The 27,228-nt window shown below is 46.4% G+C and overlaps 1 protein-coding gene across 1 annotated transcript in view; it reads right to left on the bottom strand.

Annotated features, from left to right (window-relative positions):
• The window catches only part of LOC309564405 (uncharacterized protein), a 338,567-nt gene that overhangs the window by 214,739 nt on the left and 96,600 nt on the right, over positions 1–27,228 (bottom strand). Inside the window, 6 exon segments of the mRNA XM_082269033.1 lie at positions 95–214; positions 20,735–22,278; positions 23,774–23,915; positions 24,546–24,767; positions 24,875–24,966; positions 25,083–25,191. Of these exon segments, the coding sequence (XP_082125159.1) occupies positions 95–214; positions 20,735–22,278; positions 23,774–23,915; positions 24,546–24,767; positions 24,875–24,966; positions 25,083–25,191 (2,229 nt within the window).

Genomic DNA, 27,228 nt, shown 5'->3' on the forward strand with positions numbered 1-27,228 from the left:
ACCTCCCAGAATCCTCCTCACCTCTCCGGTCAGGTCTGTGTTTTATTATTAGAGATAAGAGTGATGTCATGTGATCTCCCAGAATCCTCCTCACCTCTCCGGTCAGAAGGGAGATGATCTCCAAGGTTAGGTTTAGTATCTTCTCAGCCATGTGACTCAGATCCTCCTCCATCCTCATTGATGAGATCTTATGATTCATAGAAGACTCTGATCTCTGTAAACAGATAATATACTGGCTAATCATTATAGCTCAAAGATAAGTAGAAACCTTTACGTGTGCGTATGTCGTTCAATTATCATTATTTTTTTTTTTTACATTTCTTATTCATTTAAAAAAATACATTTTATAAAAAATATTATTAAAGCCGACCTTCAGCCTAAACCTCATGTCCTCATGCCCTTCCTCCTCCTTAAATTGTATCCTTAACAGGCAGGCTTATCCATAGATATCATCATGAAGGTCTACTAACGGCCAGGTACACTGTAGTACCCTCGTCCCTCTGAGATAGGAGACCTTGTCGGCATGTTGCTACCTGCCTGAAGCCGAAGTTTATTTACAGATAGGCTACTACGTGTGGAATCCCGGTCCGGGACATACTCCTTTCATTAATTGTCCCCTTAGAATTATTCTAAGGGAGGAGGAAGTTGGAATCTGGTTGCTGCCAGCAGTACATCTACTACGGGATCTCCTGGACATTTGGGATAAGGCTGCGTTTCCCTTCACCATTTGGCCTCAATGGGATGTTACCCTGTATAATATGAAAAGCGACCTCCCGATAACATATAGGAGACTGGATATATATACATATATCTGAGTTAACGAGAAATCTGACTGTCATTACACGATCTCTGAACCACAGATGTGCCTTGGATTTTATGTCCTGCTGTAATCCTCTTATCCTCCGAGTCATTACAAAAAGGAAATACCGGTCTGTCATGGTCTGTCTGGCCCTGAGGAAGCCATGAGCGAAACGCGTCGGCTTGCTGGGGACCTACATTGACCGATCTCCATCTGAGACCTACCATCTATCCCATACAGGCTTTGGTTTTCCCTTTATGGGTTGTATTTCTATCTTATGACTCTGATGACATGGTTTTTAATTTTTTGTATATGTATTGTATCCACATTTATATGTGCATGATAGCTCACGTTTTTTAACTTCAACAAATTCAATATAATGTTTCATTTTTAATATGTTGGTTTTTATGTGATCCTTCTCCTCCCACCGGCCCGCAAAGCCCCACTTTTTTCTGTCCCTTTAATTTTGTATACTCCTTAAATTGTAGATTTTATTTATTTTTTTGAACATCTATGGTTCTGCAAAGCAGAACTTCCTCATTTTTGGCCTAGGTGGAAAAGATATCTGGTACCCCGGCCCCCCTTTCTGGATTTTGCTTGTGTGCAGATTTGCCACAGGGCTTTGGTTCCCTACAACCCTACAGCATATTTGCACATGCACAGTTTTCCCCAAACATCTGCACATGCATGTGGTTTCCCTATGCATGCACAGAAGTTCAAAAACTTCTGGGAAATATCCTGCACATGTGCAGATGTACCGAAGAATGCTTCTGGAAGAATGGTCAAACATTCCCATAAACACTAGGGTGACCAGATGTCCCCGGATTGAGGACACTGTCCCCGGACCAAGCCTGTCCCCGGATTCAGGGCCCGGATTAATGTAGACAGGGCATCCCATGCTGGCTGAGAAACAGCCTGGTGGCTCGGATGCTGACGCCCCCCTGCTAAATGATCTCACTTCTGCTCCTGCTGCTGTTCAGTGGAGGAGAGGCAGAGTCAAAAATTGACTGTGTGAAGGGCTGAGACCGGGAGGTCAGCAGATGGGGGGGGGGTCTGTTTGTACATAGGTGAGGGCAGTGGGGGAACAGGGGGTCAGAGCTGATGCATGGAGAGATGGAGAGTTTAGCTATTGTGGGGGAAGGGATAAGAGGTGGCTGCAGAGATAATCTGTAGGAGAAGGGTGCAGAGGTGAGCTATGGATGTGGGGGCAGAAGTGTCCTCTGTGCATAGCAATCCTCTGAACCCTGCACTCTATGCCTAACACCCTTCTGTATAATATGTAGTCCTGTGCCCAGCACTTTGTGTATTATGTAGTCCTGTGCCCAGCGCTCTGTGTATTATGTAGTCCTGTGTCCAGCGCTCTGTGTATTATGCAGTCCTGTGCCCAGCGCTGTGTATTATGCAATCCGGTGCCCAGCGCTCTGTGTATTATGCAGTCCTGTGCCCAGCGCTCTGTTTATTATGCAGTCCTGTACCCAGTGCTCTGTGTATTATGCAGTCCTGTGCCCAGCGCTCTGTGTATTATGCAGTCCTGTGCCCAGCGCTCTGTGTATTATGCAGTCCTGTGCCCAGCGCTCTGTGTATTATGCAGTCCTGTGCCCAGCGCTCTGTGTATTATGTAGTCCTGTCCCCAGAGCTCTGTGTATTATGCAGTCCTGTGCCCAGCGCTCTGTGTATTATGCAGTCCTGTGCCCAGCGCTCTGTGTATTATGTAGTCCTGTGCCCAGCGCTCTGTATAAAATGCAGTCCTGTGCCCAGCACTCTGTATAATATGCAGTGCTGTGCCCAGTGCTCTGTATGTTATGCAGTCCTGTGCCCAGCGCTCTGTGTATTATGCAGTTCTGTCCCCAGCGCTCTGTGTATTATGTAGTCCTGTCCCCAGCGCTCTGTGTTTTATGTAGTCCTGTACCCAGCGCTCTGTGTATTATGTAGTCCTGTCCCTAGCACTCTGTGTATTATGTAGTCCTGTGCCAGCTGCCAATAAAAAAAAATATGTCCCCGGATTTCTTTTTAAAAATCTGGTCACCTTAATAGACACTCCTAAACCTTGTGGACAGCCTTCCCAGAAAAGTTGAAGCTGTTATAGCTGGAAATGGTGGGCCAACTTAATATTGAACCTGATGGCTGGGCAGAACCCTTTGGCACATCTTCGCAGGAGCCATAAAGGTTGTGCTGGAGGGCTCAGCAAATGGACAAAGGACTGAAGTTCCTCTTTAGGGTGGGGGGAAACTCTACTGATAAAACATCATATGTTCATATAGTAAATTTCTGTATATGAGTGAGTATCAGCATCTGCTGAAGATAAACGTCACAGCAAATATTGAGGAGGAGAGGATGGACATGACAGTAATTTACTGGGTGTAAATATAAAATAATATCGTATTACCTCCTCTGCTGCCAGCTACAACTTCTCTTCTTTTCTTCCTACCAACTAACCCCGAACTTCCCCATTAGATCACTACCTCACTTCCTATCTCTACCTCACTTCCTGTCTTACCTCATTTCCTGTCTTCACCTGACATCACTTCCTGTTTCTGACTGCCTATGCCGGTGTTCCGTGAGAATTACCTACCCCGTGAGAAAAACCTACCCTGGCAGTGCGCATGCTCACAGCCGCTAGTGCGCATGCGCACTAGTCTGAAATGATGACTGTTCCGTGGAAAAAACCTACCATCGCGGCGGGTACATTAAAACAGCTGTACTGCAATATGAGTAAGCTCCGCTCCTTGCCCTGTCACTTCCCTGATCTTGTCTACTAAATATAAAAGCGGCTGGCGGCTCCGTGATTTATGTTGTCATACAGACGCCGCCGGTTTTATATTTAGTAGACAAGACCAGGGAAGTGTCAGGGATAGCAGTGGAGATCACATGATATTTCTGGCGAGCTGTTTTAATGTAATTCCGCGGCGTTACAGACACTTTCGTACACCGGAAGTGACGAGGGTAGGTTTTTCTCACGGGTAGGTAATTCTCACGGAACACCGGTGTAACGTTAAAAAACCAAACCCCGTGAAGAAACCATACCCCTCGTCACTTCCGGTCTGAAACAGCAGAGCAGCGCAGCAGAGCACATGCTCAGAGCCCCGGAGACATGATTGAACAAGAAAGAAGTTAACAAGTGCGCATGCTCGGAGGGTATGATATGTTAACGGCACTAATACTTGCGGCGGTAACATTAAAACAGTTCTGCTGCAACATCAATCATCTCCTCTCCTCTCCCTGTCACTTCCCTGATCTCCCCTAATAAATATAAAAGCGGCGGCGGGTGTATGAAATGTAAGTGACGGCGATCTGTGCTCCATGATTCGCTTTTATATTCATTAACCGAGATCAGGGAAGTGACAAGGGAAGGAGCGGACATGTGGCATGATGCAGAGGAGCTGTTATAATGTAACCGCCGCAAGTTAAAGTACCGTGAGAAATCCATAAACTCCGGAAGTGACTAGGGTATGGTTTTTTCACGGAACACCGGTGTTCTGTCAGAAAACCCTACCCCATCAGACTTCCCTACCTACGTCATTTCCGGTGCGGGTTCGTCATGCACCAGCTGTAGCGGCCAAAAGAGGCACAAACATCGGATGGATGTTTGTTATAAGAGATCCCGCTGCCCGACCTGTTGGTGCACATGCGCAGTAGGACTTGTGCCTCACCTCTTACGATGTTATCAAAATTCCCTACCTATTCTGCGCATGCGCAATAGGACGTGTGACGCGGCTACAGCTGGTGCATGACAAATCCACAGCTGATCTCAACCGGAAATTACGTAGGGAGGGAAATCTGATAGAACACCGGTGTTGCCGAAAACTCCAAACTGCCGAAATCTCCAACCAAGTTATTTCCGGTGAGTGTACACTGGGAATAATTGGAGATTTAGAGACTTGGTGTATTCACACAACACCGGCAGCCTATACACCCGAGTACATGGTATAATTAGTGCAGATTCTTACACTGCCTGCTAGTAACCAAAAACATGGCCGCCTCCGAGGCGGCGACAACTACCGGGCGGAGTAAGAATCTGCACTAATTATATCAGTGCCTGACCTCACAAATGCACTTCTGGAAGAATGGTCAAACATTCCCATAGGCACACTCCTGAACCTTGTGGACGGCCTTCCCAGAAGAGTTGAAGCTGTTATAGCTGTAAAGGGTGGGCCAACTCAATATTGATCCTGATGGCTGGGCAGGGCCCTTTGGCACATCTTCGCAGGAGCCATAATGGTGGTGCTGGAGGGGGAGGGGGAGTCCAATGGAACCCTAAAGAGGAGTTCCGCCTTCCCCTAAAAAAATTAAAAGTCAGCAGGTACACATACTGTAGCTGCTGACTTTTAATATTAGGACACTTACCTGTCCTGGAGCCCAGCGCTGTCGGCACCATAAGCCTATTTTGGTATCGGTTCTCGGGTGCTGGGAAAGGGAACCCGGCAGTGAAGTCTTGCAGCTGCATGGCCGGGTCCCTACTGCGTATGCGCGAAGTTCGCTGCGCATTCCTATTGGCTCGGCGGCAGGGGGAAGGAGGAGGGGGCCAAACTTCCGGTACACTGAGCCGTGGCCCATGTCCCGGAAGAGGGGAAGGGGTACCTGTCAAAAACGGGTACCCGTTCCTCCCTCCCCCCTGAAAGGTGCCAAATGTGGCACCGGATGGGGGAGGAAGCCAGGGTGTTTCTTCCTCTGGAAAAACTTAAAATGCTCCAGACTGCGATTCAGCTATTCCTGTCCAGCAAATAGTTATCCCTTCGTACTTGTATGAGAGTTCTGGGACGGATGGTGTTGTCCTTCGAGGTGGTACCTTTCGCTCAATTCTACACGAGAATACTCCAGAAGGAAATCCTTCTCAAATGAAACAAAGATCCAAATTCCCTGGACAACCAGATCCAGGTGACCAGGGGGTCCCTGATATGGTGGCTTCGGTCCCCGAACCTCACTCTAGGAAAATCCTTCCTTCCTATATAGTGGACAGTGATTACAACGGATGCCAGTCTGTCCGGGTGGGGAGGTGTTCTAGGCAAGCTTTCTGCTCAAGGGGTCTGGTCTCTGGAAGAATCCAGGTTTCCGATCATGGATCTGGAGCTGAGAGCGATTAGGCTTTGCCTAGTCCACTGGACGGAGAACCTTTAGGTTGTCCAGTGCGCATTCAATCGGACAATGCAATGGCTGTGCCTTATGTCAATCACCAAGGGGGCACCAGGAGTGTCCTGGCGGCCTTAGAGGTGGCGACCATCCTCCGTTGCGTGGAACTCTTTGTTCCAGCTCTTTCCGCTGTTCACATTCCAGGAGTGGAAAATTGGCAGGCGGATTACCTCATTTGGCAGGCCTTGGCTCCAGGGGAATGGTCTCTCCATCCGGAGGTGTTCCAGCAGCTGTGCCTTCATTGGGGCACTCCAGACGTAGATCTGTTGGCGTCTCGGATCAACAGGAAAGTGCAGAGGTTTGTGGCCCGCTCTCGGGACCCTCTGGCAGACGCCACAGACACGCTGGTGGCTCCGTGGGGTCAGTATCAGCTGATGTATGCCTTTCCCCTTCTCAAGTTGCTTCCAAGACTTCTTTGCAGGATCGAGGCGGAAGGGATTCCGATCATCCCTGTGGCTCTGGACTGGCCTCGCTGAGCTTGGTACGCCGACTTGGTCAGGCTAGTCGCAGACGTTCCTTGGAGACTTCCTCTCAGGGAGGATCTGCTGTCTCAAGGACCAATCTTCCATCCTGCTTTACAGTCGCTGGCTTTGACGGCTTGGCTGTTGAAAGCCAGGTGATGAAGGACAGGGGATTGTCTACTTCAGTGATTCCCACTCTGCTTAAAGCGAGAAAAGCGACTTCTAGAAAGATCTATCATTGTACGCATCGTATATTGCGTGGTGTGAGTCTATTGGGGTTCCTTCAAAGGGGAGTTGATCAAAAACTGGCCTTGAGTACTATCAAGGCTCAGATTTCGGCCTTGGCAATTTTCTTCCAGAGGCCATTAGCCACCCATTCCCTGGTGCGTAACTTTGTCCAGGGGGTGTGACACTTGGGCTCCTCTGGTGCGACCTGCGTTGCCACCTTGGGATTTTAATTTGGTGCTGTCGGTTCTCCAGAAACCTCCCTTTGAAAATATTCGGGAGATTCCCCTGCCTTTTACTTCTGCGCACGAAAACTGGCAGCATTGTCCTGTCGTTCTCCCTATCTGCTGGTTCACAAGGATAAAGTGGTGCTTCGTCCAGATCCATTCTTCCTTCCGAAGGTGGTTTCCAGTTTCCACTTAAATGAGAACATTGTGTTGCCCTCCTTGTGTCCCAAGCCTAGGCATTCTAAGGAATTTGCACTGCATACTTTGGATGTAGTTAGGGCAATCAGGGTGTACTTGGCGACTACTGAGTCTTTTCGAAAGTCAGATTCGCTCTTTCTACTCACGGATGGACCAAAGAAAGGACTGCCTGTGTCTGCTGCGACTATTTCCAGACAGACGAGTGTGCAGGCTTATTCAACTAACCACTTTAAGACCAGAAGGATTTGCCCCCTTCCTGACCAGGCCCTATTTTGCGATTCGGCACTGTGTTACTTTAACGGACAATTGCGCGGTCGTGCGACGCTGTACCCAAATAAAATTGAAGTATTTTTTTTTCCACAAATAGAGCTTTCTTTTGATGGTATTTGATCACCTGTGCGATTTTTATTTTTTGGGCTATAAACAAAAGAGCGACAATTTTGAAAAATATATACAGTGGGTACGGAAAGTATTCAGACCCCCTTAAATTTTTCACTCTTTGTTATATTGCAGCCATTTGCTAAAATCATTTAAGTTCATTCTTCTTCCTCATGAATGTACACATAGCACCCCATACTGACAGAAAAACACAGAATTGTTGACATTGTTGCAGATTTATTAAAAAAGAAAAACTGAAATATCACATGGTCCTAAGTATTCAGACCCTTTGCTGTGACACTCATATATTTAACTCAGGTGCTTTCCATTTCTTCTGATCATCCTTGAGATGGTTCTACACCTTCATTTGAGTCCAGCTGTGTTTGATTATACTGATTGGACTTGATTAGGAAAGCCACACACCTGTCTATATAAGACCTTCCAGATCACAATGCATGTCAGAGCAAATGAGAATCATGAGGTCAAAGGAACTGCCTAAAAGAGCTCAGAGACAGAATTGTGGCAAGGCACAGATCTGGCCAAGGTTACAAAAAGATTTCTGCTGCACTTAAGGTTCCTAAGAGCACAGTGGCCTCCATAATCCTCAAATGGAAGACGTTTGGGACGACCAGAACCCTTCCTAGAGCTGGCCATCCGGCCAAACTGAGCTATCGGGGGAGAAGAGCCTTGGTGAGAGAGGTAAAGAAGAACCCAAAGATCACTGTGGCTGAGCTCCAGAGATGCAGTCAGGAGATGGGAGAAAGTTGTAGAAAGTCAACCATCACTGCAGCCCTCCACCAGTCGGGGCTTTATGGCAGAGTGGCCCGATGGAAGCCTCTCCTCAGTGTAAGACACATGAAAACCCACATGGAGTTTGCTAAGAAACACCTGAAGGACTCCAAGATGGTGAGAAATAAGATTCTCTGGTCTGATGAGACCAAAATAGAACTTTTTGGCCTTAATTCTAAGCGGTATGTGTGGAGAAAACCAGGCACTGCTCATCACCTGTCCAATACAGTCCCAACAGTGAAGCATGGTGGTGGCAGCACCATGCTGTGGGGGTGTTTTTCAGCTGCAGGGACAGGACGACTGGTTGCAATCGGGGGAAAGATGAATGCGGCCAAGTACAGGGATATCCTGGACAAAAACCTTCTCCAGAGTGCTCTGGACCTCAGACTGGGCCGAAGGTTTACCTTCCAACAAGACAATAACCCTAAGCACACAGCTAAAATAACGAAGGAGTGGCTTCACAACAACTCCGTGACTGTTCTTGAATGGCCCAGCCAGAGCCCTGACTTAAACCCAATTGAGCATCTCTGGAGAGACCTAAAAATGGCTGTCCACCAACGTTTACCATCCAACCTGACAGAACTGGAGAGGATCTGCAAGGAGGAATGGCAGAGGATCCCCAAATCCAGGTGTGAAAGACTTGTTGCATCTTTCCCAAAAAGACTCCTGGCTGTATTAGATCAAAAGGGGGCTTCTACTAAATACTGAGCAAAGGGTCTGAATACTTAGGACCATGTGATATTTCAGTTTTTCTTTTTTAATAAATCTGCAACAATGTCAACAATTCTGTGTTTTTCTGTCAGTATGGGGTGCTATGTGTACATTCATGAGGAAGAAGAATGAACCTAAATGATTTTAGCAAATGGCTGCAATATAACAAAGAGTGAAAAATTTAAGGGGGTCTGAATACTTTCCGTACCCACTGTATATTTTTTTCACATTCTGCTATATGACATTCTCAAAAAAAAAAAAAAAATTTAAAAATCTAATTTTTTTTAAAGCGGAGTTCCACCCAGGATTTGTTTTTTTTTTTTTTAATACCCCCGGGACAGTCAGGGCTAGTGCATTCCACAATGGCTAGCCTCTGATCTGTCCCGGGTTGCACTTACCTGCAAGACGAAATACTTACCTTGCAAACGTCTTGTCCAGCGCTGCCATCTCAGATGTGGGCAGCTTGAAGCCAGCGCGTCCTCTTCGGCGTCTTCTTCCGCCTTCTGTGGTCCCACGATGCTCTGCGCCGGCCCCGACGTCACTTCCGGGTCGCGCGCGTCACCCCTCCACAGCTTCTGGGCATGCCCAGAAGCTGTTTAGAAGGGGATGACGCGCGCGACCCGGAACTGACGTCGGGGCCGGTGCAGGCGCAATGATTCCTGGGAGCTATGACGTTCAGCTCCCAGGAATCATTGCAGAGCCAGGAAGTGACGACGGGCCGCGGCCGAGGAAGGAGGAAGAAGGAAGTAAGGTAAGTATATTTTCTTCGCTACGAGGTAAGTAAAAAAAAAAAAAATATGCGATTATCCATTTATTTTTCAGGTGACCCGGAGCGAGAAGATGGAGGTAAGTATAAAAATAGGGTGGAACTCCACTTTAACATTTTAGGCCAATTTGTTTTCTGCTACATATTAAAAAAAAAAAAAAAAATCGCAATAAGTGTATTTTAATTGGTTTGTGCAAAAGTTATCGTGTCTACAAACTACAAGAAAGATTTATGTAATTTTTATTGTTTTTTTTTTACTAGTAATGGCGGCAATTTGTGATTTTTTGCGGGACTGCGACATTGCGTCGGACAGATCGGACCCTTAACTGACATTTTTGCTACAGTAATCAGTGCTAGAAATATGCACTGTTACTGTAATAATGACACTGGCAGGGAAGGAGTTAACATTATGGGTGATCAAGGGGTTAAATGTGAGCCTAGGGGAGTGATTCTAACTGTGGGGGGGGGGGGGGGGGCTGGCTTCTGAAATGACCATAGAGACGTGATCCTATATAGAAAGATCACATGGGCTCTGTGATCATCCCAGGGAGAAAAACGGTCAGCTGTGTTTACAACAGCTGACCATTCTCTTTCAGCGGGGAATGATCGTGGGTGTCATGCGGCAATCGGAGCAGCCTGCCAGCTGCATCGGCTTCCCCGCTGACGAGCGGGGGCGGGAGTGCGCCGGCACGCCCTCGCCTCCTGAGAGCGAGCGCCGTACATGTACGCCGACTTGCCTGGGAGCGGCTGCCTGCCGCAGTAAAACTGCTGCGGTCGGTCGAAAAGTGGTTAAGGGTCAGGTTCCACCTTTCCCTGTTAAGGCACACTCTACTCGGGTGCTTAGTGCTTCCTGGGTTTTCGCCATCAGGCATCTGTGGTTTGGGTTTGCAAGGCGGCTACCTGGTCGTCTGTTCATAGCTTCACAAAATTTTATAAGGTGGATGTGCTGGCATCTACAGATGCCTCTTTTGGCCGCAAAGTTTTGCAGGCTGCTGTTTAAGGGGGTTTCTTAGTCTCCCTTGAGGGTGTTTAAGGTTTTTTCAGGTGGGTCTCATCTTGTTGTTCTGATAAGCCCTATGTTGCCTGGTTGGCTGTGGTTCAGCCTTGGGGAATTATTTTCTGCTGTTCCCACCCCTCATGTTTTATGGCATTGCTTTGGGACGTCCCTACTCTTATGAAGAACAGAGACTGCGTCCGTCAATGAAAGAATAGAGAAAATTGGATTTTTGTCTTACCGTAAAATCCTTTTCTCTGAAGTTCATTGATGGACGCAGTACCCACCCATCTATTTTGATTTGGGTTGGTATTGTTTTCTCTGTCACTGCTTTGATACAAAACTGACATCCTATAGGAGAGAGAGGGAGTATACCCCCTGGGACTGCCCATAGGCGTAGCCAGAACTTTTTTTCTGCCTAATGTCCTACTCCTGTAGGGGGCAGTATAACCCTACTCTTATGAAGAACAGAGACTGCGTCAGTCAATGAACTTCAGAGAAAAGGATTTTACGGTAAGACAAAAAAAAATTTTTTACCAAAAATATATAGCAGAATACAAATTGGCCTAAAATGATGAAGAAATTAGATTTTTTTGTTTTTTTTATTGGGAATGTTATATAGCAGAATGTGAAAAATATTGTTCTTTTTTTCAGAATTGTCGCTATTTTTTGTTTATAGCGCAAAAAATAAAAATCACACAGGTGATTAAATAGCACCAAAAGAAAGCTCTATTTGTGGGTGAAAAGGGGACATCAATTTTATTTGGGTACAGTGTCCCACGACCGCGCAATTGTCCTTTAAAATATTGCAGTGTTGAATCGAAAAATAAAATGGCCTGGTCATTAAGGGGGAAAATCCTCCTGTCCAGAACTGGACTTCTTCAGTCTCCTAAAAAAATATATTTGCTTCTTATTTCCAGGTGGGATGAGCTTGGTGTCTCCTTGAGAAATTGCAGCCTATTCAAGAAAGACTTAAACTGTGTGCGGTAAATCTTCAATCCAAAATAATAGACTTTTTTTTAAAATTCTTTATTTATCGAAGACAACAACAAAGAATCAAATAGAATACACTCTGTACATAGGCATCGGGGTCAACAGCATGGATACAAGAGGAACCAAGACCTTAGAGTGATATTAAAGGTTTGTTTTTGTTTTTTAAATAACAAACATATCATACTTACCTGCTCTGTGTAATAGTTTTGCACAGAGCAGCTCCGACCCTCTTCTTTTTGGGTCCAACGCCGGCGCTCCTGGCTCCTCCTCCTTGAGCAGTGCCCCCAGAGAAAGCTTCTTGTCCTTGGGGCAGCACTGTGTACTTACTCCCAAGCCACTGCTCTAAGCGTTCATAGGACACAGAGCCGCGGCTCGGCCCCGTCCCCCCGCTCTCTCCTCATTGGCTCACGAGCCAATGGGCTCCCACTGCTGTCTCAGCCAAGGAGGAGGGAGAGCCCCCATACAGCTCAGGCTATCTGATTGGAGTAAGGATCTATCTGGATTGGCTATCAGGTAAGTATTTGGGGGGCTGCTGCACACGGAAGGTTTATTACCTTTGTGCAAAGGATTCACGAAGGTAAAAAAAACCTTCAACCTTTAGAACCACTTAGCGACCGCCTCACGTTAATTTACTGGGGCAAGGCGGCCACTCTGTGCCAGACCATGTACCTAGTACGTAATCTGAAACCCCCAGGTCTGGGGCGCGCCCCACCAGCGACCCACTCCGAGTATGATTCGGACATAAGCAGAACGCCAGATTGTCGTTCTGTCAGCGGGGAAGCCTTGGAATTCATAGGGACTTGGCAACCCTGAATAGAACACTTCCCGCCTTCTCAAATGACCTCCAGATTCCTGGAACTGTGAAGGTTCCACGTGGTGCAGCTTAAAACCTCTGGGGTCCCTGATTCCCCCCTCTAATTTCCTTCTCTCTTTCTCTCCTCGGTTGCTTGCCTCTTTGTGCTTCCTCCCCACCTTGTTGAGCTCCAGTAGGCTCTGTCTGAACAGTGTAGGCCGAGGCCTTTTATTTTTTGAATCGTTCCTCCCAACCCCTTCCCCCCCCACCCCTTTTTTTTTTTTTGTGCAAGCCTCCTGCTCAAATTCGTCATTTAGACCACAGAGTCGCTAGAACAACCTTTATCAACCTTTTCAACACAGAGGAACCCTTGAATTAAATTTCTGGTCTCTGGGAACTTCTGCTAAAAATTTAAAATCTACAACTCATGACACATTAGTGTGACCGTCAGAGGGAAGAATGCTCCTTACTCTTATCATTGGGAAGAATTACACCCATTACAGATAGCTAAAAGGAACAATAGGGTAATGGGGAACATATCGGAGAGGCAGAAATTGCCCATTGCTCCAGGAACCCCTAGCAACCTCAGGAGGAACCCTAGGGTTCCACGAAACCCTTGTTGAGAAAACCTGCGCTAGAACACCAGAGGCTTGGATTGCATGATATTACTTTGATGGCCTGGATGTTGTCTTTTTAGCACTTTTAGTGAACAGAGGACTTTCATGTCTTAGACCAATGATGGTGAACCTTGGCACCTCAGATGTTTTGGAACTACATTTGCCATGATGCTGAACTACACTGCAGAGTACAGGAGCATCATTAGAAATTGTCACGGAACCATGAACCAGACGTACAACAACAGATAAGTGAAAATAAGAAGGCTTTATTGAAAATCAAGCTGTAAAGCAAAAGTCCAAACGGATGGCAAAACCGAAGCAGAGTCTTTGCGAAGCCAGAGGTCAGGAGCCAGGAGGGTAGTCAGACGAAGCCTGGATCAGGAACCAGCAGGGTAGTCAGACGAAGCCAGGATCAGGAACCAGCAGGGTAGTCAGACGAAGCCAGGATCAGGAACCAGCAGGGTAGTCAGACGAAGCCAGGATCAGGAACCAGAAGCAGCAGCAGTCTTAGAAGCATGTGAACACAGGAGGACCAAGCAAGGAACTGAAGCCACAGACCTCCTATATATATGAGCTGGGCATCCAGCTCCTCCCAGTGGGAAGGAGGAGCCGCAGGGTGGGAGGCTACAAGAAACCCAGAAACCAAGATGGCCGCCAGCACATGTCAAACGAAGGAGAACAGCAAGAAGGTAAGACCATGACAGTACCTCCCCCTCAAGGGCCCCTCCTCCGCGGAGTAAAGAACGGTTTCTGAGGGAAGCGTGCGTGGAAGGCTCGGAGCAAGGCAGGAGCATGGACATCTGCGGAGGGAACCCAGGAACGCTCCTCTGGACCATAACCACGCCAATGAACCAAAAACTGCACCCGACCGCGGACCAGGCGTGAGTCCAGGATATTGCTCACCTCATACTCCTCATGATTGCCCACTTGGACCGGACGGGGCCGAGGAACCGAGGAAGTGAAACGATTACACACCAGTGGCTTCAACAGGGAGACATGAAACACGTTGGAGATCCGCATGCCAGGAGGAAGCGCAAGGGCATAGGCTACCGGGTTTACCCTGCGAAGCACTCGGAAGGGACCAACAAAGCGAGGCGCCAGCTTGGGAGTGGGCACTCGAAGGTTGAGATTGCGGGTGGACAACCATACACGGTCTCCGGCCTGGTAGGAAGGAGCAGGCGCTCGTCTGCGATCAGCCTGGAGTCTCTGGCGCTGCGCAGAGACCTCAAGGGACTTCTGGATCTGTACCCAAGAAGCACGTAGGACGGAAAGGTGATCCTCCACAGCCGGAATATCCTGGGGAGAGAATACCTCCGGTAACACGGCAGGTTGGAACCCATAATTGGCCATGAAGGGAGACGTCCCAGAGGAAGAGTTCACCGCCGTGTTCCTGGCAAACTCAGCCCAAGGCAGGAGGTCAACCCAATTGTCTTGGTGATCGGAGACATAGCAACGAAGGAATTGCTCCAAGGCCTGATTGGATCGTTCTGCGGCCCCATTGGACTGAGGGTGGTAGGCCGAGGAGAAGGAGAGATGAATCCCCAACTGGGAGCAAAAGGCGCGCCAGAACCTGGACACAAACTGACTCCCCCGATCCGACACAATCTCCTTGGGCAAACCGTGCAACCGGAAGACCTCCCTGGCAAAAATCGTGGCCAACTCCTGTGCAGAGGGTAACTTCTTGAGAGGAACACAGTGGCACATTTTGGAAAATCGATCCACAATCATGAGAATGACCGTATGGCCTCGGGATGCAGGGAGGTCCACAATGAAATCCATCCCCAGGTGTGACCATGGGCGCTCCCCGGTGGCTATGGGTTGCAGAAGGCCCAACGGAAGGTGCCGAGGGGACTTACTCTGGGCACAAACGGAGCATGCCGCTACATATGCGGCGATGTCGGAACGTAGGGAAGGCCACCAGAACAGACGTGAAACAGCCCAGGACAGCTGATTCTTTCCAGGATGCCCCGCGGTCTTGCAGTTATGGTAGGTTCGCAGCAACCGAGTGCGCAACTCCTCAGGCACAAAACATCTGCCGTTGGGTCTCCCAGAGGGAGCACCAGATTGAGCCGCCAAAATCTGCTCACCCAGGGGAGAGGTCAGGCTGGTGCGAATGGCGGCCAGGATCTGATTCGGAGGTATGACCGAAGTCGGAATCGACTCCTCCCTGGACAGGTCGGAGTACTGCCGTGATAAGGCATCCGCCCTGATGTTCTTGGAACCGGGTAGGTAGGAGACCACGTAATTAAAACGTGACAAGAACAGAGCCCATCTGGCCTGACGTGGTGTCAATCTCTTGGCCTCAGAAAGGTAGGTCAGATTCTTGTGGTCCGTCAGGATGAGGACCGGAACCACCGAACCCTCGAGCAAGTGCCTCCATTCTTTAAGGGCCTGCACGATGGCCAATAACTCCCTGTCACCAATCTGATAGTTGCACTCCGCGGAAGACAGTTTCCGGGAGTAAAACCCACAAGGAAGCAGAGGACCCTCTGGTGTTCTACGCTGAGACAGAAGGGCGCCTACTCCCGTCTCAGACGCGTCCACCTCGAGGACAAAGGGCAACCCAGGGTTGGGATGCGACAGAATCGGAGCCGACAAAAAGGCGGACTTTAGAGCCTCAAAAGCTCGGATGGCCTCGAGCGGCCAGACCTGGGAATTACTGCCCCTCCTGGTCAGATCCGTGAGAGGCTTGGCTAGCATGGAAAAGTCCCTGATGAACTTCCGATAATAATTAAAGGAAGGTCTCTCCCTGAGTCTGGTGTCAATCAAAATCAGGAAAGAAATAAGAGACTCGAGCTCCACTGGTAGGTCCTTAGCTGCAACCTCATCCTTCAAGGCATCCGAGAGACCATGAGAGAAAGCAGCGACCAGAGCCTCATTATTCCAGCCCACCTCTGCTGCCAGGGTACGAAACTCAATGGCGTATTCAGCTACGGATCGTGAACCCTGTCTGATGGACATAAGGAGCTTCGCAGCAGAGGCAGCACGAGCCGGCACATCGAATACCCTCCGAAGAGAAGCAACAAAACCGGAAAACTCGGCAACCACCGGATTGTTGTTCTCCCATAAAGGGCTGGCCCAGGCCAAGGCTTTGTCCGAGAGCAGCGAAATTAAGAAGCCCACCTTTGATCTCTCAGTAGGAAAGGCATGTGGCAGCAGCTCGAAATAAATGCCCACCTGGTTAAGGAAACCTCGGCACTGAGTTGGCTCTCCCCCAAAGCGCTGTGGAAGGGGGGCAGAACCGGTCATACCCCGAAACACCGCAGGCGCAACAACAGGTGTCGGGGTAGACTCTGGCGCAACAACCGGAGCGGCAGTAGGAGCGGGCCCAGGAGCGACAACCGAACCATCGGCAACGGGAGCGAAATGAGCCGTGCGTTCAAGCAGGATTTGCAACGCCACGGCGAACTGACCCAACAAGTGATCCTGCTGATCAAGTCTGGCAACCAGCGTGGGTAGCGAGGATGGCCCTGTACCGTCAGAATTCATGGCTTGGTCCTAATGTCACGGAACCATGAACCAGACGTACAACAACAGATAAGTGAAAATAAGAAGGCTTTATTGAAAATCAAGCTGTAAAGCAAAAGTCCAAACGGATGGCAAAACCGAAGCAGAGTCTTTGCGAAGCCAGAGGTCAGGAGCCAGGAGGGTAGTCAGACGAAGCCGGGATCAGGAACCAGCAGGGTAGTCAGACGAAGCCAGGATCAGGAACCAGCAGGGTAGTCAGACGAAGCCAGGATCAGGAACCAGCAGGGTAGTCAGACGAAGCCAGGATCAGGAACCAGAAGCAGCAGCAGTCTTAGAAGCATGTGAACACAGGAGGACCAAGCAAGGAACTGAAGCCACAGACCTCCTATATATATGAGCTGGGCATCCAGCTCCTCCCAGTGGGAAGGAGGAGCCGCAGGGTGGGAGGCTACAAGAAACCCAGAAACCAAGATGGCCGCCAGCACATGTCAAACGAAGGAGAACAGCAAGAAGGTAAGACCATGACAGAAATGTAGTCCCAAAACATCTGGGGTGCCAAGGTTCGCCATCACTGTCTTAGATGTTCAACTTGCTCTTACAAATTGATGCTCTGTAAGTCTTGCTCTATCCATGTCTGATTATAGTATAGGGCTGCTGCAGCTCTTACCTTGTATTTGGGGAGCAATGTTTGTACAAGGGGTATTAATACTCTATGGTTACACCACGTTTCTGTACCGTTTTCTTTTTATCTCTATTATTTTATTTAAAAAAAATTTCAATAAACTTTTAGTAAAAGTAAAGGGTTAGTGTGACAGACCAAACCGGGACAGGGGCTTTTGGAGGGGACTAGGAAAAAGCCTCCTACTTACTGATTATGGCCCATGGTGGAGACCAGGGATTTTGTCTACTTCTCCTGGTCAGAGCATTGAAAAGAGCTCAGTTCAGCCTCTGATCCCATGGGGAGAGCAGATCATTCTCTAATGATGGACAACAACGTGCTGAACGCTGAGAGCGAGGCTTGGATTGGTTCTCTGAATGAAGACAATACAACTTCCCTTCTGGAGTGGATGGAAAGAGGTAATATTAATCTTGTACAGGTTCATGGTCAGAAGGAATATGGTAGCCCTCCTGCAGACTGGGTTGGAGAAGCTCCTCTATTTCAGACAAAAATATTTAACAACAATCTCCCTCAAGAAATATATGAAGATAAATGAATTCCACTTTTTCAGACTGCTGGAACATTGTATGAGTTTTGTCTCATAGACTGTTGCCGGACTGTCTGAGATAGGGTGTGATCCCTGATTAATCAAAGCATTGTCTAGGTCAGCCTTTCTCAACCATTTTAACACAGAGGAACCCTTGAAATAAATTTCTGGTCTCGGGGAACCCCTGCTAAAAACTAAAAATCTACAACTCATGACACATTAGTGTGACAGTCAGTGGGAAGAATGCTCCTTACTCTTGTCATCATTGGGAAGAATTACCCCTTTACAGATAGCTAAAAGGAACAATGGTGTCATTGGGAACTTATCTGAGAGGCAGAAATTGCCCATTGCTCAAGGAACCCCTAGCAACCTCAGGAGGAACCCTAGGGTTCCATGGAACCCTGGTCTAGGTAATTAGCTTACTGTTTAATTAAGATCACTGTTAGTCGTTAGCTGTTAATTTGATTGCTGTTTGAAGTTTAGATTGTCATGCTAATATCCAGAGTGAAATGTCCTCCTGTCGGGTATAAAGTATGTCTCTGAGTTTTAATAAAGAGTCATTCCTTTTGGTTTTACCTCAACACTTTGTCTATGTATGGTGCCTGGGGTAAAGGCCTGATATTAGCTCTCTCGGCCTGCTGGAAGGGTTTGGAGGGCAAGAGGCACTGTTTGTTGGAAGCACCCAGGCGGGGTGCCAAGCAGTCCATCACAGGTGGGGATAGTAGTAGACATCACCACCCAAATATGGCCTTTGACTGGGTCATTGGGTTTTTTCAGCCAGCCGTTGGGTGCTAGATATCATGATTGACAATGGATTCATAGCGAGTGGCATTTTTGTTGGGATTTTTGTTTAATAAAGGACTTGTCAAACCTTTGTCTGTCTTTATTTCTACATTACAACAGTTTTTTTTGTAAATGAGTAGGGCTACTATGTACCCCGTACTCCAGGGGTCTCCAAACTATGGCCCTCCAGTTGTTCAGGAACTACAATTCCCATCATGCTTAGTCAAGTCTGTGAATGTCAGAGTTTTACAATGCCTCATGGGACGTGTAGTTCCGCAACAGCTGGAGGGCCGTAGTTTGGAGATCCTTGCTATACTCAATCACGTAACCTATTATCAGGGTCTACCACTCCCTGTGCTGTATTTTTAGTTAAAGTATATTAAAGTATACACAATGAATAAAAAAAAAAAGATAAATGGTGATACAACAAAGTGGCAGAAACTGTAGTAGGCACATCCCACCATTGGAGTTTCCATAATATACAAGAAGCCAGGAGAAGACTCAGGACATCACACTCTACCTATAATTGTGATATTACTATTGCCAGGATGGGCCCCTTTCCCAGATAGCAAGGATAGCATGGCGCGCTCCCAGCACAGAGACCGGGATCTCACAGTGAGCGTCAGGCCCGATACTAATGATCGGAACTCCAGATTCTGGGCCACCTGATCGCTGTGACAGCCTTGATCAGTCAATGTGAAGCCCGCCCCCGTGTTTTAATATTTCTGTGAATGGAGGAAAGAGATACAGTGATCAGTCACTGTGAAGCCCGCCCCAAGTTTTCTTTTTTGGGAATGGAGGAAAGAGATACGGTGATCAGTCACTGTGAAGCCCGCCCCCGTGTTTTCTTTTTCTGTGAATGGAGGAAAGAGATACAGTGTTCAGTCACTGTGAAGCCCACCCCGTGTTTTCTTTTCTTGTGAATGAAGGAAAGAGATACAGTGATCAGTCACTGTGAGTGCCGGTTCACACTAGGTCGCTCCGACTTCGGGGGCGACCTGTGAAGTCGCGTGCACCGCGACTTGCATGGACTTCATATAATGAATGTCTATGAAAGTCGCTCTGAGGTCGCCCTAAAGTAGTACAGGACCCTTTTTCTAAATCGGAGCGAATTGTGTCCATCCTATTAGAACGGGTCCTGTAGCACTGCATGGACCGCGACTTGTCAGGCTGACAAGTCTCCTGACAAGTCGCGGTAGTGTGAATGGACACTGAAGCCCACCCCCGTGTTTTCTTTTTCTGTGAATGGAGGTACATTGTATCTCTCTCTCTGTCCTTGCACAGAAAAAAAAAGTGTGTGTAAAAAAATTAATTAAATGCAGTAATAAGAATAAAACAAATAACTAGATTAAGGTTTGATCTGGGTCAGGTTTAGTGCCAGGGTTAGTGTTTGTGTCAAGGTGAGGGTCAGTATTTTTTTTTGGGGGGGGGGGGGGGGGGTTATTTAATTAGTATTAGTGTCAGTGTGTTTTAGGTAGGATGAAAAAAATAAAAAAAGCAGCAAAATGCGTACTATTGTTTTTGTGCTGTACTACAGGTACACATATGTGGTATCACTGCGAACATTAGAAGCAGGAGAATTTATTTTGGGTTGTTCTTTGGTGGTAGATTATCACAGTACCAAGAAATATACAGCTAAATTTAAAACAAATATATAATTTTTTTTTACTATTTTGAGCCAGTTTTCCTTTGATTAAAAAAAAAAAATAAAAAAAAGATATCCATTCTAAAAATTCAGCTGTCAGCTCTTAAGTGGTCTGGAAAAAAGCAGCATGTCATATGTGTATATATACAAACACAAAAAGTACATATAAAAAATAAATTAAAAAGCAGCGCTGCTTTTTTCTTTTTTAGGAGATATCCATTACCATTTACCACCAAAGGAAAGCCCAATTTAAAAAAAATAAACAAAAAAAAACGGGGCATAATCCTCCTGGATGCACAAAGTAGTTGTGACGATATGTACGGTTTTACTAACACATGTCAAAGTTGGAAAATTGGCATTTCGACTTGTATTACCCTTAGGCGCGAAGGGGTTCAACTTGCAGCTCAGTTGCTTGCTATCTGGGTTATAAACTAAATATTTCCTTCCTACTGTTTTTCTATAGACTAAACAGTTATGTTAGTAAAAAAAACATTGTACATATGTGAAAACAAAAAACATTTGTTAGGTCCTTTTTTCTCTGATGTCCAATTAGACTTCTTTTATCTGTAAATCATTTCCCGCGGTCTGATCGCATGGAGGACGCTTTGCGGTGTGTGTTCTCTGATGTCTAACAAGGTTTCGTTTCTGAGTGAAAGATTTCCCGCAATCAGCGCACGGATAAGGGCGCTCGCCAGTGTGAAGTCTCTGGGTGAGCTGTGCCGTGTGCCTTTCCTGATGCTTAACAAGGTGTCCCTTCTGTGTGAAGGATTTCCCACACTCGGCACACGAATAAGGACGCTCACCCGTATGAATTCTCCTATGTATAACAAGGTTTCCTTTCAGTCTGAAAGACTTTCCGCACTCTGAACATGAAAAGGGACTCTCACCCGTGTGACCTCTCTGGTGTTGCACGAGTCCTCCTTTCGAAGCAAAGGATTTCCCGCACTCTGAACAGGAATAGGAGCGCTCACCTGTGTGAATTCTCTGGTGTTCGCCAAGATAATCTTTCTTTGTGGAAGATTTCCCGCTCTCTGAACATGAATAAGGGCCCTCACCTCTGTGTCTTCTCTGATGTGCAACAAGGACTCCTTTCAGAGTGAAAGATTTCCCGCACTCTGAACATGAATAAGGACGTTCACCTGTGTGACGTCTCTGGTGTTGCAGAAGGCTTCCATTCGAAGTGAAAGATTTCCCGCACTCTGGACATGAATAGGGACGCTCACCTGTGTGAATTCTCTGATGTTCAACAAGGCTTCCCTTTTGAGTGAAACATTTCCCGCACTCCGAACATAAGTAAGGACGCTCACCCGTGTGAATTCTCTGGTGTACAAGAAGTATCTTTTTCTCAGTGAAGGTTTTCCTGCACTCTGAACATGAATAAGGACGCTCACCCGTGTGACTTCTTTGGTGTATAAGAAGTGTCCTTTTCTCAGTGAAAGATTTCCCGCACTCTGAACATGTATAAGGACGGTCACCTGTGTGAGTTCTCTGGTGTTTAACAAGGTCTCCTTTAAAAATGAAGGATTTCCTGCACTCTGAACATGAATAAGGACGCTCATCCTTGTGAAACCTCTGGTGTCTGACAAGCTCTCCTTTAGAAATGAATGATTTCCCGCACTCTGAACATAAATAGGGACGCTCACCTGTGCGTATTCTCTGCTGTGTACGAGGAGTGCGCTTCAAACATTTGCTGCGCTCTGAACGAGGGAAAGGTCGCTCACCCGTGTGAATTCTCAGGTGCAAAATAAGTGCTCCTTTCCGAGTGAAATATTTCCCGCACACTGAACATATGAACAGATTCTCACCTGGGTGAACTCCTTCATGGGGTAAGGAAGATTCCTTGGAATTTGATGGATCTGTTGATCTATCTGCAGTGCGAGATCCTAAATGGATATTTGCAATCATAGTATGTGATTGGTGAGAAGATCCCCCCTGATCAGAGGGATCCATTGAAGTCTCCAGACAGGAAGGTCTGTGATGGATATTTTGTGTATTTGGATTTCCTCCTGGAGGATCCTGTGTGATGACATTATCTTCTGACTTACAATCAGCAGATAATAGAAGAGGTCTCTCCGAGGAATTCCCGACATCACATTCATCTGTTGGAAAGAAATGTTTAAATGTTAGTATTTCACAAATAACTGGAGCTTCAGCTCTTATTCCAGGCCAATGCAATAAATGGAAATGCCGATCTCACAGCTGGGCTCCTGTTCTCCCTCCAAAAAAAAGTCTGTGTATAATCTTCAAATTCTTTAATATTAAACCGCTATGGCTAAGTCTTCATTAGCAAAAATGGGTTAGTGGTTTGTTACATAATTAAATAGCCTGTATACAGTGTACAGTATCTCCTCCTCATTTGTAGGGAAGGTGACGTTATATTGAGGAATGGAGATGGACCTTTCATATGGTGTACAGTATCTCTTTCTCATTTGTTGGGAACATGACTTTATATTAAGGAATGGAGATGGACTTTTCATATGGTGTACAGTATCTCCTCATTTGTTGGGAACATAACATTATAGGGATGAACCTTTCAGCACTAAGACTCCGCCCTACGTGTTTTGTCAAAAAGGACGTCCTCAGCGGTTTAGCGCTGAATCTCCACCATGTTTCTCCACCTCATCTTGTATTATCTCCTCATTTGTTGGGAACATGACGTTATATTGAGGAATGGAGATGGACCTTTCATATGGTGTACAGTATCTCCTCCTCATTTGTTGGGAACATGACGTTATATTGAGGGATGGAGATGGACCTTTCATATGGTGTACAGTATCTCCTCCTCATTAGTTGGGAACATGACGTTATATTGAGGAAAGGAGATGGACCTTCAATATGGTGTACAGTATCTCCTCCTCATTTGTTGAGAACATGACGTTATATTGAGGAATGGAGATGGACCTTTCATATGGTGTAAAGAATCTCCTCCTCATTTGTTGGAAACATGACATTATATTGAGGAATGGAGATGGACAATGTGCGTTTACATTTGTGAGTGCATGCATGTGGGGGTGGGGCTAAAAAACTTTGGGAGGGTTTTAAGTGCTTGGGTGTAACTTTATGACACAGTCATATGATATAATATATTTAAGATAGACCCGATTTCTCAAAAAAAAAAAAACCTCTCACCTGCTTTCCATTGAAGCTAATGGAGTGCAGATCGCACTTGTGGTCAGGGATGGTGTCACCAGAGACTGGAACCGTACATCTGCCTGATCCCCTTCATTAAAAAGCCACTGGGAGTATAAGTAAAAACCCTCATTGCCACAACCATAAGAAATAGGTCTGTGGTAGTAAAAAGGTTAAATGTATGTGTTTATCTTTATACAAAGTTTTAAATCTTTTTTGTATCGACAAAAAATTGATGGAGTGTTGCCCCAGGTTGGAGGTCGCTATATGTAAATAGAAGGGAGTAAAACTGTTAAGAAATCCCTTGATGTACGCTGAGACAAGGGCCGTGCTTTACTGTGAGTATGTGGACTCGGATGATGAGAAGATCTGATAATTATCTAACATTTGTCCTGAAACTACAATCCTTATGCTCAGAAGTAAAATGAGACTGTGACCTGTTTCTTCCATAGTGCTTATACTTACTTGCGTTGATAAGTAGAGAAATGTCATCCTGTTCAGTCTTCATAATCATCCCAACCTCCTCCATGGACAGCTGCTCACACCCCACATACGTCTCTACTTCTTCCTCCTTAACCTTAATTTTTAAATGAATCCGTTCTTCATCCTAAACCCCAAAAATATTGGAAATTTTAAAGTCAACTTGTGGCAGTTATAAAAGACAAAAATCAGTGCAGCTCTGGCTGCACGCACACTGCAAGGATAATGGCTCGCTTAGTCTAGGGGAGAGGAGAAGCACTTTTTCGAAACCTTCCTCAGCTCCACCACTCATATGGTGGACTGTCTCTTGCCATCATCACATCCAATGCAGAGCTAAGCAGAGCTTCTTTTCCATGTCCCACATACATAAGCGAGGACTTAACCCTTCCAGCTCGGGCACAGCCCAACTTCAAGGGATCATTTTGAAGTATCCCGGAGATGGGCTATAACTGTCCAATCACATATTGGGAGAGGAACAACAATCTGTAGGTGTTCAGCAGAGAAAATAAGGTCTACTATCCTGCCTATTTTAGAACAGATCGCATAACCATTTCCTGTGAATCCAGAGGGCCAGGGGTCCAACCCCTAGGGCGCATCATCACACAGGATTGGATTCAACATGTCATTTAGAACATGACCCCATTGGAGGAACACAAGGAGGAAGAGGACCCAAGACCTACAAAGGCGAGGGACACAGAAAAATGTCCTCTCACAAAGTTCAGAATCACCTTGTGTTCTATACACCGAATCCACCTACCTGATGATGGTGAGGGATAATGTGACCTTCCTGTGTGGAATCCCGGGAATACAGAGGACGGGGACATCTCTCTGGTGGGTTTGTGCTACTGAATGGCTCCATCATGATGTCCTTGAATAGGTCTTTGTGTCCTTCTAAAAACTCCTCCATCACATCAACCTCCTCCTCTTCCTCTTTTATCTCTTCTTTAACAGCATTATTACAATCATTCTGGTTTATACCCTGAATATTAAATACAAATAGGATTAGCTGTAACAATAGAGGCACCAAACTGTTGAAACAGGTCTAAGTGAATGTATCGGCTATTGTTAATTATTGTTCTAAGTAACCTTATGTGAAATGGTGTGATCATCTTGTGTGTAATCCCGGGAATACAGAGGACGGGGACATCTCTCTGGTGGGTTCCCATTACTGGATCCATCTGTAGGAAACACACACACTGAATGAATACATTGTTTCTATGTGTTTATCAGATGATGGGGGATCTAGGTGGACCCTCCGTACTGCTCTCTCCTTTACAATAAAGTCTCCTCTTACCCGGTGATGTGAGGAGCGGCTGATTCTCCATCATGATGTCCTTGTAGAGATCCTTGTGTCCTAAATATTCCTCCACAGAGGCTGTGGCATCCTGACAACTTATAGGAACCTGACACACACAATGATACAGTCACCATCCAGACACATCCCTTGTCTGTTACTGGATAATGTCCCAGAATTCCCAGCACCGCTCACCTCTCCTGACAGCAGCTGAATTATTTTGTTGGCGATGTCCACAATCTTCTTGTCATGGTTTCTCTTAGGTTTCAGGAAACAAGGTGAAGGCACTGTGATGGTTAGATGGTCACCAGACTTCACTTGAGGACAACTCTGCATTGAATGAGCAACAATAATGTCATGTGACCTCCCAGAATCCTCCACACCTCTCTGGTCAGCTCTGTGTTTTATTAATAGAGATAAGAGTGATGTCCTGTGACCTCCCAGAATCCTCCTCACCTCTCCGGTCAGGTCTGTGTTTTATTAATAGAGATAACAGTGATGTCATGTGACCTCCCAGAATCCTCCTCACCCCTCTGGTCAGGTCTGTGTTTTATTAATAGAGATAGGAGTGATGTCATGTGACCTCCCAGAATCCCCCTCGCCGCTCCGGTGTTCCGTGAAAAAAGCATACCCGTGAGAAAACCATACCCTCGTCACTTCCGGTGCACCTACGGAGGGTATGGATTTCTCACGGTACTTATACTTGCCGCGATTACATTAAAACAGCTCCTCAGCAACATGGCTCATCTCCGCTCCTTCCCCTCTCACTTCCCTGCTCTCAGGTAATAAATATAAAAGCGCATCACGGAGCCGCGATCACCGTCATTTACATCTCATACACCCGCCACCGCTTTTATATTTATTAGGCGAGATCAGGGAAGTCACAGGGATAGGAGAGGAGATTATTGATGTTGCAGCCGAACTGTTTTAATGTTACCGCCGCAAGTATAACATTACACACAGTGCCGTGATAATTTCATACCCTCCTAGCATGCGCACTTGTCAAATTCTTTGCTGTTCAATTACGTATCCGGGGCTCTGAGCATGCACACTGCTGCGCTGCTCAGCTGTTTGAGACAGGAAGTGACGAGGGTATGGAAATCTAACGAGGTATGGAATTCTAACGTTACATCGGTCAGTTCTGTGTTATATTAATAGAGATAAAACTGATGTCATGTGACCTCCCAGAATCCTCCTCACCTCTCCGGTCAGCAGGTAGACGATCTCCAGGGTGAGGTCTAATATCCTTTCGGTCATGTGACATGGGTCCTTCTCCATCCTCTTTGATGTGATCGTGTGATCCATACAAGATTCTGATCTCTGTAGACAGATAATATACCGGCCTCGCTGATCATTCAAATTCATAGACAATTGGAGATTTATTGTAAACCCTCCGTCCGAAAGTGAGCGATGTGACCCTAAAATGGTGTGTGCGTATTTTTATTTGACATTATTATTAAGTTAATGAGAAGTTCTATTAACGGAAACATCATACGTCCATGTAGTTGAATATACGACTCTATATTTAGGTTATATTTCTGTACTGTTTATATTATAATCTATGAATGTGTGTATCATCATCTGCTGGAGATTAAAGACGTCACAGTGACTATGGAGGAAGAGGACGGACATGACGGGGGATTACTGGGTGTAAATACAAAATAATATCTTATTACCTCCTCTAACGTCTCCTCTCTACTCCCCTCACAACTCACTGCTCTCACCAGGAACTTCCTGTTTAGCCCCCCCCCCCCCAACATCACTTCCTGTTCATAAGGTACCTCACTTCCTGTCTTTATATCACTTCCTGCCTGCACTTGAAATCACTCCCTGTCCCGTGTCCCACCGTCAATCGTCTTTTTGTTCCACTCAATATAAGTGGAAAAGATCTCCACCTTGACAGTAACGGGGTGTCGTGTCTATTTTCAGATAACATTGCACTGGTTAAAAAAATAAGAACCACCAGATCCTGTAACCATCCTAAAAATTTTCAAGTAAAAGCATAGAAAAATAAATCCGTGAATTGCTTACCCGCCGTGTTTTTCCTTTACATATTTTTTTTCCTCTCTTGCATTGTGTTTATGCGTCTGTATAATTCTCATTTGTTCCACTATAATTAGGGAGTATTTTGTGAGTAGAAGAAATA

Source organism: Pelophylax lessonae, assembly GCF_965119305.1.
Source record: "Pelophylax lessonae genome assembly, chromosome: 9".
NCBI lineage: Eukaryota > Metazoa > Chordata > Amphibia > Anura > Ranidae > Pelophylax > Pelophylax lessonae.